The sequence below is a fragment of the Carlito syrichta genome, unplaced genomic scaffold (genome assembly GCF_000164805.1).
Source record: "Carlito syrichta isolate Samal-C Ts95f unplaced genomic scaffold, Tarsius_syrichta-2.0.1 Scaffold307536, whole genome shotgun sequence".
NCBI lineage: Eukaryota > Metazoa > Chordata > Mammalia > Primates > Tarsiidae > Carlito > Carlito syrichta.
This window is the reverse complement of record NW_007251632.1, coordinates 143,101-155,545: the sequence shown is the minus strand read 5'-3', so window position 1 is coordinate 155,545 and position 12,445 is coordinate 143,101. Positions and strand designations below refer to the sequence as shown.

The 12,445-nt window shown below is 42.3% G+C and overlaps 2 protein-coding genes across 5 annotated transcripts in view; both read right to left on the bottom strand.

The window, feature by feature from the left end:
• SNRPN (small nuclear ribonucleoprotein polypeptide N) overlaps positions 1-7,673 on the bottom strand; it is a 22,228-nt gene extending 14,555 nt beyond the window's left edge. The window contains exons 1-2 of the mRNA XM_021715767.1: positions 7,626-7,673; positions 570-665 (exon numbers count right to left, since the gene is read on the bottom strand). The gene's annotated coding sequence lies outside the window, so the exon portion shown is untranslated. The remainder of the gene's footprint in view (positions 1-569; positions 666-7,625) is intronic.
• SNURF (SNRPN upstream reading frame) overlaps positions 1-12,445 on the bottom strand; it is a 31,551-nt gene that overhangs the window by 11,362 nt on the left and 7,744 nt on the right. For 2 of the 4 annotated variants that reach the window (XR_002482336.1, XM_021715769.1), the window contains exons 1-2: positions 7,626-7,723; positions 570-665 (exon numbers count right to left, since the gene is read on the bottom strand). Coding sequence is in view for 2 of the 4 variants with exons in the window: in XM_021715769.1 (XP_021571444.1) it covers positions 570-665; positions 7,626-7,639 (110 nt within the window). In the remaining 2 variants the exon portion in view is untranslated. Of the gene's footprint in view, positions 1-569; positions 666-7,625; positions 7,793-12,445 lie in introns of those variants that run through there. The other 2 variants (XR_504727.1, XM_021715768.1) reach the window with 2 other exon arrangements.

The window sequence follows — 12,445 nt, the reverse complement described above, 5'->3', positions numbered from 1 at the left end:
AGTTTTAACTTTTTAAATAAGGTTTTCAGAAACAGTGAATTTTTCCTGTTTTAATTTTTAAAGTTATTTAACTTTGTGAGCTAATTAAATTACAAACTAAAGTGGAAAAAGTTACATCTTGAGCCGGGCTCGGTGGCTCAGCCCCTAATCCCGCGTCTTTGGGAGGCTGAGGTGAGTGGATTGCCTGAGCCCCCGAGTTCGACACCCACCTGGGCAACGAGACCTCAACTCTACAATAAATAAAAAAAAAAAATCAGCTGGGCATGGTAGCGCATGCCTGTAATTCAAGCTACTTGGAAAGGCTGAGGTGGAAGGATCGCCGGAGCCCAGCAGGTCGAGGCTGCGGTGGCCAGGAGCAGTCACTGCACTCCAGTCTGTGCGACAGAGTGAGACTCCAACTCAAAAAAAAAAAAAAGAATTTCACTGCTTTTTTACAACATTTTCTGTATTCTATGCATGTGCTTCTCCACTTGATTACATTAATTTTAATGGTTTCACTGCATGATACTTTGTTCCAATCTGAAACGGGATTCTGACCAGAATTTGTTCTCAACCCAGATTGTACTCACTCTTGGTTGCTCAGTGAGGCTGTCCTTCTGCGTTTGACTTGGACTTCTACCTCTGGCACGTGCTGTTCTGTAGTCCGTCTCAAATGTAAGCGATCCCTGAAACAGAAAAAGAATCATTTATTTTTTTGAGTAGTAGTCTCGCTCTGTCACCTAGGCTAGACTGCAGTAGCAGACTCATGGTCACCATAGCCTCAACCTGCTGGACTCAGGTGATCACTGCACCTCAGCCTTCCAAGTAGCTGGAACAACAGGCATCATGCCCAGCTAATTTTTTGGTTTACTGTAGAGACAATGTCTTGCCAAGTAGCCCACGCTGGTTTTGTATGCCTGGATTAAGACAATCCTCTTGCCTCTACCTCCCCAAAGTGCTAGGATTATAGGCGTGAGCCACTGCACCCAGCTAGAAAAAGAATCATTTAAAGAGTGACTTGTTTGGTAGACTTCATCAATCTATTAAACAACTATTTGCTCTAAGGTTACTTTTAGAATTATAGTATAATAGGCTTTAGAAAGCCGGGCTCGGTGGCTCAGCCTGTAATCTGCACTTTGGGAGACTGAGGTGAGTGAACTGCCTGAGCCTGCGAGTTCGAGACTCACCTGGGCAACTTGGCGAGACCTCATCTCTACAATAAATAAAAAATTAGCTGGGCGTGGTAGCGCACACCTGTAGTTCCAGCTACTTGGACAGCTGAGGCAGAAGGATCGCCTAAACCCAGCAGGTCGAGGCTGCAGTACCTGTGAGCGTGCCACAGCACTCCAGCCTAGGCAAGGAAGAGTGAGACTCCAACTCAAAAAACAAACAAATGAAACAACAACAAAAAAACCTCTTGAGCAAGTGCCACTTTCTTAAAGATCTGCAAAACAAAAGGAGGGTTTTTCTTGCCTATCAACATAGCAAAATAATAAAAAACACCGCCATGTAATGAGCTACATACCACCTCATAAAATGGCTGCTCAAGAGAGCTGAGCATGAAATTTCCCACAAGGGATGGCCATGCTAGGGACTGCAAAAACCACTCGTAAAACTAGAAAACTGTAAATCAGAAAAGACAGAAAAAGGGCCTTTTACTACAGTAATGGTAATAATAACTAAAAGATAAAATTCAAAGAACACATCCCAAAAGCTAATTATCAGAAACCTAGCTATTTAAAATATCATGTTAGATTTTAGATTAGTAAAACAGCTTTTCAAATAACCCAGTTGTCTTATTCCTTCTAGAATTTAAATGTTCTAATCAAGCCACCTAAATGATTTAAAAACCAAATATACATATATTAGATTTTAAAATAAAAGTGTATATATTGCTAATCTTTATGACCTTTGATTAGGCAATAGTCTACTCAAACACCTAAAGTACAAGCAGTATAAGCATAAGTTGGATTTCCTCAAAACTTTTAAAGGAAATCTTTGCTCCAAAGAAAGTAAAAAGATAACCAGAAGAACAGGAGAAAATATTTGCAAACCATATAGCTAAGAGTCTAGCATCCAACAACACAAGCAAACAAAAATTCCAAGCAACAACAACAAAAAGAAGTGGAAGAAACTTTTGGAAGTGATGGATTCATCTATGGCACTGATTGTGACAATGGTTTCTGAGGTGTATACTTATCTCCTAACATCAATTAGTAATAATAAATATCTACGGTTTTTTGTAAATCAACCATATCTTAACAGAGCATTTTTTTAAAAGTATTGTCTAGAATATATAAGGAATTCTTTTTTATTGATTTATTTTTTTTTTGAGTTGGAGTCTCACTCTGTCGCCCAGACTGGAGTGCAGTGGCCACTCCCGGCCACTGCAGCCTTGACCTGCTGGGCTCCGGAGATCCTTCCGCCTAAGCCTTCCAAGTAGCTGGAACTACAAGCGCGCGCTACCACACCCGGCTCATTTTTTAAATTTATTGTAGAGATGAGGTCTCGCCAAGTTGCCCTGGTAGTTCTCGAACCCGCGGGCTCAGGCAATCCACTCACCTCAGCCTCCCAAGGTGCTGGATTACAGGCTGAGCCACTGAGCCCGGCTTATAAGGAATTCTTACAACAATTTTTAAAAAGCCTGTTGCCAAAACAGGTAAAGTATTTGAAAAGACTGTCCTCCAAACATAACACAAATGATCAATCAGCACATTAAAAGATGCTCAACATTATTAGTCATTAGAGAAATGCAAATCAAAACCACATTGATACACCTGATATTACAAGAGTTGGGGAGGAAATACAGAAATTGTTAGTGAGAATATAAAATGGTACACACCTTTTGGCAACGTCCTACAAACATTAACCATGAAATTAATATATGACCCAGAAACTCCACTTACAGATGCAAGGATATTAAATAAAACACCTAAATGCATACATGTTCCTAGCACCATTATTCATAATAGCCAAAAAATGGGATCAGTTCAAATATCCGTCAACTTATGAAGGAATAAAAAAACATTATATGGTATGGTACTTTCATACAAAAGATTGATGTTAGGAGATAAGTATACACCTCAGAAACCATTGTTACAATCAGTGCCATAGATGAATCCATCACTTCCAAAAGTTTCTTCCACTTCTTTTTTGTAGTTGTTGCTTGGAATTTTTGTTTGCTTGTGTTATTGGATGCTAGATTCTTAGCTATATGGTTTGCCATAAAAAAGGAATAAAGTACTGATTCATGCTACAATATTATAGTGGGTACAAAAAATTATTAACATAACACAACAAAAATAACTATCTTCAATAAGATCATAATTCATCTAATAGTGTATAATTGTAAATACCCCATTACAAAAAAGACCTTAGTTCTTTTACCCTTTCAACAGTCGCTCAGTATGAAAGTCTGACAGTTGAGAAAATAGCTATCATATAAAATTATTCTTTTTAAGCTACATACAAAATAATCCGAATCTTATTTTAAAAATACTCAAGTTTTCTGAATGTTCTAGATACATGTTCATACACACATGTGCATTTATAATCTCCCTAACTGCATCAACTAAGAAAACATTTCATAAACTTAGAGCATTTAGGGAAAAAAGGTAGATAATATGGACAACACAATGTTAACTTATTGATCCAAAATCACTTTCATTGAGAAAAATAACCTAGAAATATACTGAAAAGCAAAAATGCAATGGGATTCCACAATTTTATTCCTGTCTAATTTTTCATAAAGTATTGAATGTGCTTTATGTAAGAAACAGTAAAAAAATCAACTAATATCTCAGGAAACAAAAATGTAATGTGGGATCCTGACATTCTACACCCCACAAAACAAAACCTGGGGAGAATTATCAAAAAGAGAATTATGGGCTCTAGCTACTAGAGGAGGCTGGCAGAGATGCAGCTTGACCCTAGGCAATATAGTGAGACCAGGAAAATAATTCTGAGCCAGATTCAAAAATTGAGAACAAAAAGAAAGATTTCATATTCTACCTGTACCAGTGCACCTTGGATAGCAGTTTTATAATCAAGCAAGCTAATTACTTAAATTCTTATACAGTGTTTACAATCACATTAAGAGTGAAGACTATATTGTCTTTAGGTTGCTTGATTACCTGTATCCCCAGACTCCATAACCCCATAACTTGTTACAGGCAATACACATATCCTGCAAAGACCACCCAAGGCCCAGGGCTGTTCCTTGGAGGAGGAAGAGAAAAAAGCCAGATGGGGGGAAAGAGGCAATGTCCAGATATTTACCCCACAACCAGTGAAGGAGACTGCCTTAACCAGTAGCAACTCTCACTCCCGCTTTCTGACTTTAGGCCACAAAAAGATGGGAGACAGGACCAGTTAAGATCCTATTCTACATGAAGGGAAGATTTTCAAAAACCCCACTGTCATGTTGAAAGGCAGGGCAGTACTCATAACTTGCTTACTTTAAGGATTCTTCCTGCAAACAGTTACACAGCTATGTTACACAATGTAGTGACAAATATAGGAGATTAACTTGGAAACCTTGGGACATCTTAAAAGTGAAATTGTTGAAAACCAAAAATGTTCCTTAAGAATAAGGAGGGAAGTAAGGAAAAAATAAAAACGCAGAGTAACCATAAATGGGGGAAATTCTTCAACAATGAAGCATTAGTCGGAGTAGGAAAATGAAGATAATACAAAATTACTTCTGTGAATAAACCCAAACCAGATAATACCTTGCCCTAGAGAGCAAAATAAAGGTCTGTGGTTTAAGCTGCCCTTTCTCTGCATCACAGGAAATGCTCTGGTACAGAACCAGTTCACTAGATAGGCCCAAGACCTTGAAACCCATGCGGCCTTACCAAGAGGTCCACCACATAGGAAACCTGAGTCTGGGTGGAAGACTACAAAATGGCAGAGGAGAAGAACAGCTTACAAAGAGACAAAGGATCATATGTGTGTGTGTATATATGTGTATGTGTGTGTGTATATATATATATATAATGTTTATATTTGAAACATTATCTTCATGTAAGCAGGAACAGATTTGTAAATGATATCAAACAAATGCTCAGACCCCTATTTTTGAAACTACTCAGAGACAATTCCAGAACAAGGTTTTTTAGGTTTTGTAGACTTGATTTTTTGCCAATTACAACTTGGCATCTCCAGACATATTGGTTATGGTAAGGAAAAAAAAAATCTACATAGAAAAAGGCCAGTGCAGAAAACTGCTACCCCAAAAAAACCCCAAAATCCATAAAGCAAATTTTTATGAAATGCTGGAAATCAAGAATGTAGTTACATGATTAATTAACTGTTCTCACCACATTTTTAGAGCTTGAGCTTCAAAAATGATCAAAAGTATTAATTTAAAAATCCAACGAAAGGCAATCACTGACCCCATGCACACTCCCAGACCAGCAGGAATTCTCCCAACTTTTCTGATTCTCTTTTATTGACTTCAAGCAAACACGACTTGCACCTTTGAGTTCCTAGATGCCCAGGAGGGTCCGGCATCTGGCACAACCCTAAACTTAATCAGAAACCTCCATCCCTCTCCCCTTACCCACATTTGTTTAAGGAACGCATCTAAGTAGTGGGTCACAATAAAATACCCAGAGATTTATAAGGATAACAGATTTTTAATGGTGATACTTACGTTAAATTATCAAACCTGGAAATCAGAAGCTACGAAGAAGAATTAAGTGGTTACAAAATCCACTTTGAAAATGGAGAATTAGATTGGGCACAATATAACCAAGGTAGAAACTCTAAAAACAAAAAGGTCAGCCTGTCCAGAGAGCTGGAAAACAAATATTTAAGTCTCTACCAGTGAGGGAGGATGCCTGAGACAGCACTATGAGTCCTGGGGTGGCTGCGTCTTCTTCAGCCTTGAGAATCTCCCTCATTCCCCAGCTCTCAGTCCCCCCCCCACTACTGCAGAAGACAGTCTAGTGTGCAGGGCGGCTGCTAACCAACAGAGGCAGAGACGGTACTAATTCCTGGCCTCTAACTTCTTGTCCCTTCTGTGCGGCACAGTGGGAAGGGGGCAGCTGCAAGCTGCTGGGAGGAGCCTGTGCCAACACATCTCTTCTCCTCCCCGCCCCCACCCCTCCCCCGAAGCACATCAGGGCGGAGCAGCTGCTGCAGCAGCCAGGTAAAGGGGATGGCGGCCAATCTCTTCAGCCAGAGGCCGTACAAACCCCCCCCCCCCCCCGCCCACAGCACCATGGACGACAGTGGAGGCCGTCACTCCTGCGGCATCTGCGCACCCTGCACCAGTACCCACTGCAGCACTTTTGCAGAGGGGACAGCCGCCTACCCGTGCCGCCAGCCTCCCCTCCTCACCAACCACCGCACTTTGGTGAAGGTGTGGCTGAAATTCCAGCGCAGCGGAACCTGAGCAGATACAGGCGAGCCGCCCCCGGCCCCCCTGCGGCACTGTGGGGAGGGGGCGGCCACCCACCCTGTCGCGCCTGCGCAGACCAGGGCCTCTGCAGCGGCGCCATCTTTGCGGAGCTGCACAATGGTGGCGACATGACCTGACGACCCCCTGCTCTCCCGAGAGCCTTCCAGGATCTAGTTCCAAACACAGGGAAGAACAATGAAAAAAGAGTGTCCCTCCGGCATCGCCTAGCACATCAGTCAGAAGATCCTAAGGGCCAGGCCCGCACATCACTTCTGATCTCCTGTGCCACGGCTCTCAAAGCAAGCCATGATTAAAGCCACAAAGTACGCAATGAACCCAAACATGTCTACCGCCACGGCTTCACCATAAGGGTTGCGCAGCTTTAAAAAATAAAAAGACACCATGGCCGTAATACGCCAACTGGAGGACCACTGCGGGTCACAGGAAAACAAGCGTCCCGTCGCTTCCTCACACAAAGGCTGCGGACTGCACCACGGCCCTCCCCCCACCCCCCACTGCGATCCTCCGCTCTCCCCCAGACACCCAACAGCCCCCCCTCCGCCCGTCAAGCCCACCAGGACCCAGCCCTCCCACCAGCCTCTCACAGCCGCTGCAGCCACTGCAGACATCCGACGGCCCACCAACGCCAGGCTCCCCCGATATGCCCTCCCACCACCGTGGTCACCCCAAGACAACCCCCCACCAGCCATGTTGACGTGTCTCCGGACCCCTCCAGAGCCTCTGCGGCCACTGCGACGAATCACCCCACGGTCCCTCACCATGCCCTCGCCCCACCACAAGGCGATCACCCCACAGACCGTCCTCCACCGCAGGTTCACCAGCACCGAGTGGCCTTGAGGTGCCCTGCCCCGCCGGGCCACGGCCACCCTGCTCGTCAAGCCTCGGCTGCCGCAGTCGCCCTGCATGCCCCACCGCCGCCTCGCCTCAAAGTCCTCTGCCTGCGAGTCACCTCACCACCTCAGATTCCGAGGACAAAAGTGCACCCGCAAAGGACCTCTCACAACACAACAGGGAAGGACGGAAGGACAGGCACCACCGGAGCAGGACGGCAGAGTTCTGCCTCCAAACGGGCCGGAACAAGGTTCTCCGGAACAAAGGGCTTTAGGCCCAGAATTCCCAGTTTATGCAATACTCCAAGTTCTAAAAACCCAGAACATCCGATGGACAAAACTGACCGTTCCCAAGATGTCTCTTGAGAGAACCCATCAGCAAGACTCACCTTGCTCGCTCCATCGCGTCACTGCCTGCTCCTCAGGCCGAGGCGTCGGGCATCTCCCTCCGCGGCTCCAATCTGCGCAAGACTTGCTGCCGCAGCGGCAAACTCAGCGCATGTCCCTGCGGCACATGCGCACCAGCCCGCCCTCTGCCGCGCATGCGTGTTTGTTTGCCGCAGTGCGGGGCACGCAGCAGCCTCTCCGACAGGAATGACCTGGGGGGGAGGGTACTACCGAACCCCTAGCGTCCACAGCTCAGTGGCATGTAGAGGGGGACTCCTGAAACCACCAGCAAAATGGGATCAAGGGACGCATCTATCTATTTTTAAATATGTGTAAAATATTCAGGAAATAATTCCTGCCACCACAAGAAATTCTTGCAGACACCACTGGCCAAACAATCCTGATTGACATTCATTCTCCGATCTTCTTATACGTGGTACAAAGAAAAACTGGTTTGGGAAAGTTGTATTGACCAAAGCCATAGTCGACCCAAATACGCCACACTTGAAACCCTTTCAAAAGAAAATATCTCAAAAAAAAAAAAAAAAAAAAAAGATTGCTGCGTTGTTCAAATATCATGGGGTTTGTTTCCCCTTTTTTCTGCTTCTACATTTTGATGGAGGGCACAGTGAACTGAAAATTATTCCCTCCAAAACCATAATGTAATTACGATCTCCAATACAGAATGGACAGATCTTTCAGTTTGGAAAACTGGCTGTTCACTTCTTACAAAACAAAAATATGAACTTCGATTCCTACCTAAAATCTAAATATAAGAGCGCTTCAGCCGGGCTCGGTGGCTCAGCCTGTAATCCCAGCGCTTTGGGAGGCTGAGGTGAGTGGATTGCCTGAGCCCACGGGTTCGAGACTCGCCTGGGCAACTTGGCGAGACCTCATCTCTACAATAAATCAAAAATTAGCCAGGCATGGTGGCGCATGACTGTAATTCCGGCTACTTGGAAGACTGAGGCGGAAGGATCGCCGGAGCCCAGCAGGTCAAGGCTGTGGTGGCCGGGAGCGGCCACTGCACTCCAGTCTGGGTGACAGAGTGAGACTCCAACTCAAAAAAAAAAAAAAAAGAGCGTTTCTTTGCCTATTAGATTTGGATACACTTAAATTTTAATTGATAATCGATAGCTGGAATGGGGAAAAATAAGCACTTTACTACAATAGTAATGAAGATGTAAATATATGATTTTTGACCTAATGCTATTATTTCTGCAGATGTAACAGAAGCATTGGTAACTCCAAAATGTAGACATTTCTGTAGCTGGGAAAAAGACAGTGCTGAGGATAGGAAGCTAAGGACATAATCCTGAGCTGCATTTGTTTTTACATAACTTTGCCCTTTCTCAATTGTCCATTATCAAAGAACTGAGGGATGGATGTAGACTAAATCTTAAAAACCCCTTACCACCCACTGAGCAACTGGAGTATCCAACAATCCTGTATTTCAGCAGGTGCACCTAGGCATATCAATACCAGTTTCATCATAAATAAATTTTCAAAACTACATAATATGCCTTGAAGAAAACAGATAGGCTTAATTAAATAAATGAAAGGACATTATATAAATGTACTTTCTATTTGCACATTGAAAAAATTATGAATGAATACATACCACTATAGTGAAGAAAACTATGTCTTTGGACACCAATTCTTTTGATTCAAATTCTAACTTTGCTACTTACAGCAATGCTATCTGAGTAAGTTACTTAACTTTCTGGTTGCTTGTTTGTTTGCTTTTTTGAGTTGGAGTCTCATTCTTTGTTGCTCAGGCTGGAGTGCAGTGGCACGCTCATGGGCACCACAGCCTCGACCTGCTGGGCTTAGGCGATCCTTCCGCCTCAGCCTTCCAAGTAGCTTCAACTAGAGACACACAACACCACGACCGTCAAGTTTTTTGTGATTTATTGTAGAGACGAGGTCTCACCAAATTGCCCAGGCTGTTCTTGAACCCCCGGGCTCAGGCAATCCTCTCACCTTGGCCTCCCAAAGTGCTGGAATTACAGGCTGAGTCACCACGCCTGGTCACTTAACTTTCAGTGTAGTATTTTCCTAATCTGTTAATGAACAAAGATAGTACCTTTTTTACATAAAGGCTTGACAATCAAATGAGTTAATATACATATTTAGAACTAAAAACTAAAAGCATTGTATACAAGTTGTCACTTAGAACTGCACCAAAAGTTTACAGTGGAATTTCCTCTAGGAGATGGAATTGGATATACATATTTTGTTCTAATTGTTAATGTTAACTAATGTCCATATCTTATTATACTTCTTCAGTTTTTCTTAATGTCCTTTTTCCATTGCTGATATCTCACCTTACATACCACAAACATTACAGTCATGTTTGTTTAGCTTTCTCTTGGCTGTCACATTTGAGTTTGTTTTGTTTTTTCCTTTGTACAGAGCTTTGTACTTTTTGCAATAAGCATAAGCTACTTTTACAACTAAAACATAAGTATTATTAAAATAAAATTATATTTAATTCTCAAATCTAATGTATTTGATTATGCAGCTTCCATCTTTTCTGGTCTGTTTTCTTTTCAAACTCTGACTGTTCCCCTCATCATTTCCTGCTTGTTCTACTGCATTAAGAAATTGGCTTTAAGTTTCAAAAAGGCATGACAGGCCTTAATAGAAAATCCAGAGAGATTTGCCATTTGGCTCACTTGTCTCCTTAAAGAGCATACTTTGTGTCAATTAATAGGCTTGCTTCAACACATCCTTCAACTGGGGAGTGAAGATACAGAAAAGAAGACTTTACCAGTAAACTCTACTGTGAGTAGTCTAGTAGACCCTTCTATGTCTCCCAACCATTCCATTTTTTCCAAAGTCTACACTTATCCCCAAGCCAAACATTTAAGGATATGAGCTTAAAGAACACTAACCCTGGCATAAAACTATTCGATATAGAATAGACAGTGGAGACAGCAAAAACTAATCAGAACCTCTGCATCTCACCAGGCACAAAAATTAACTGAAAATGCATCAATATACAAATGCAAGAGTTTAAAACAGAAATCACTTAGAAGAAAATATGAATACATATACATCTATGTGACCTTGGATTAGGCAACGGCTTTTTAGATATGACAAGTAAAACACAAGCAACCAAAAAATGATGAGTAAGGTGAACTATGTCATAGTTAAAATACTTCCAAAAATAAAGCTGATAAGAGTGTACTACCTAGAAAGTATAAAGAAGTCTTACAGCTCAACAATAAATTTTTTTAAATGGGAAAAGGATTTAAATAGAATTATTTATTTGTTTGTTTGTTTATTTATTTACTGAGTTGTAGTCTCACTCTGTTGCCCAGGCAGGAGTGCAGTAGCACACTCACAGCCACCACAACCTTGACTTGCTGGGCTCAGATGATCCTTTTGCCTCAACCTTCCAAACAGCTGGAACTACAGGTGCACACCACCATGCCCAGCTTATTTATTTATTTGTTTGTTTATTATGGAGACAAGGTCTCCCCAAGTTGCCCAGGCTGGTCTCCAACCCCTGTGCTAACCCCTGTGCTCAGACAATACTTTCACCTTAGCCTCCCAAAGTGCTGGAATTACATTCTTGAGCCTGGCCTAAATAGGTAATTTTCAAATGCAAACAGAAAATCAGCACACGAAAAGATATTCACCATCATTAGTCATTAGGGTTATACAAATGAAAAGCACAATGAGAAGCCACTTATGGCTATAATCAAAAAGACAATAACAGATGTTGTGGTGGAAATGGAAAAACTGAAACCCTGTACCCTGCATATAGAAATGTAAACCACTGCCCCTCTGGAAGAGTTTAGCAATGCCTAAAAATGTTAACTATGAAGTTACCATATAACCTACAATTCTACTCCTAAGTATACAACTAGAGAAATGAAAACATATCCATGTAAAAACACATGTATACATTTTCATAGCAGACTTATTCATAATAGTCAAAAAGTGGAAACAACTCAAATGTTCATCAACTGATAAATGGATAAACTATGATGTTGTATTTCTATACAATGGAGTATCACTCTTCTGTAGAAAGGAATGATGTGCTGATTCATGCTATACATAAATGAAACCTGAAACAGTTATGCTAAGTGAAAGAAGCCAGACATAAAGGTCACATATTATTACTATTTATATACAGTTTTTATTTTTATTTATTTATTTTTATTTTTATTTTTTGAGTTGGAATCTCACTCTGTCACCCAGACTGAAGTGCAATGGCCACTCCCAGCCACTGCAGCCTCAACCTGTTGGGCTCCGGCGATCCTTCCGCCTCAGCCTTCCAAGTAGCTGGAACTACAGGCACGTGCTAATTCTTGATTTATTGTAGAGATGAGGTCTTACCAAGTTGCCCAGGCGGGTCTCGTACCCGTGGGCTCAGGCAATCCACTCACCTCAGCTTCCCAAAGCGCTGGGATTACAGGCTGAGCCACCAAGCCCAGTTTACAATTTTTATAATAGATAAAGCCATACAGAAAGAAAGCCGATTAGTGATTTTCAGAGGAAGAAGGATGAGCAAATGGGGAGTGATTCCTAATGGTCTTGAGGCTTCTTTCTGGAATGATGACCGTATTCTATAATTAGACAATAGGGCTGATTAGAAATTATGACTATACAAAAAGCACTGAATTGTGTGCTATAAAAGGGTAAACTTTATGCAAATTATAAATCAGTTTTTTAAAAACCTAATTCATCAGCCTGTAATCCCGCGCCTTTGGGAGGCTGAGGTGAGTGGATTGCCTGAGCCCACGGGTTTGAGACCCGCCTGGGCAGCGAGAGTTCATCTCTACAATAAATCAAAAAATCAGCCGGGCGT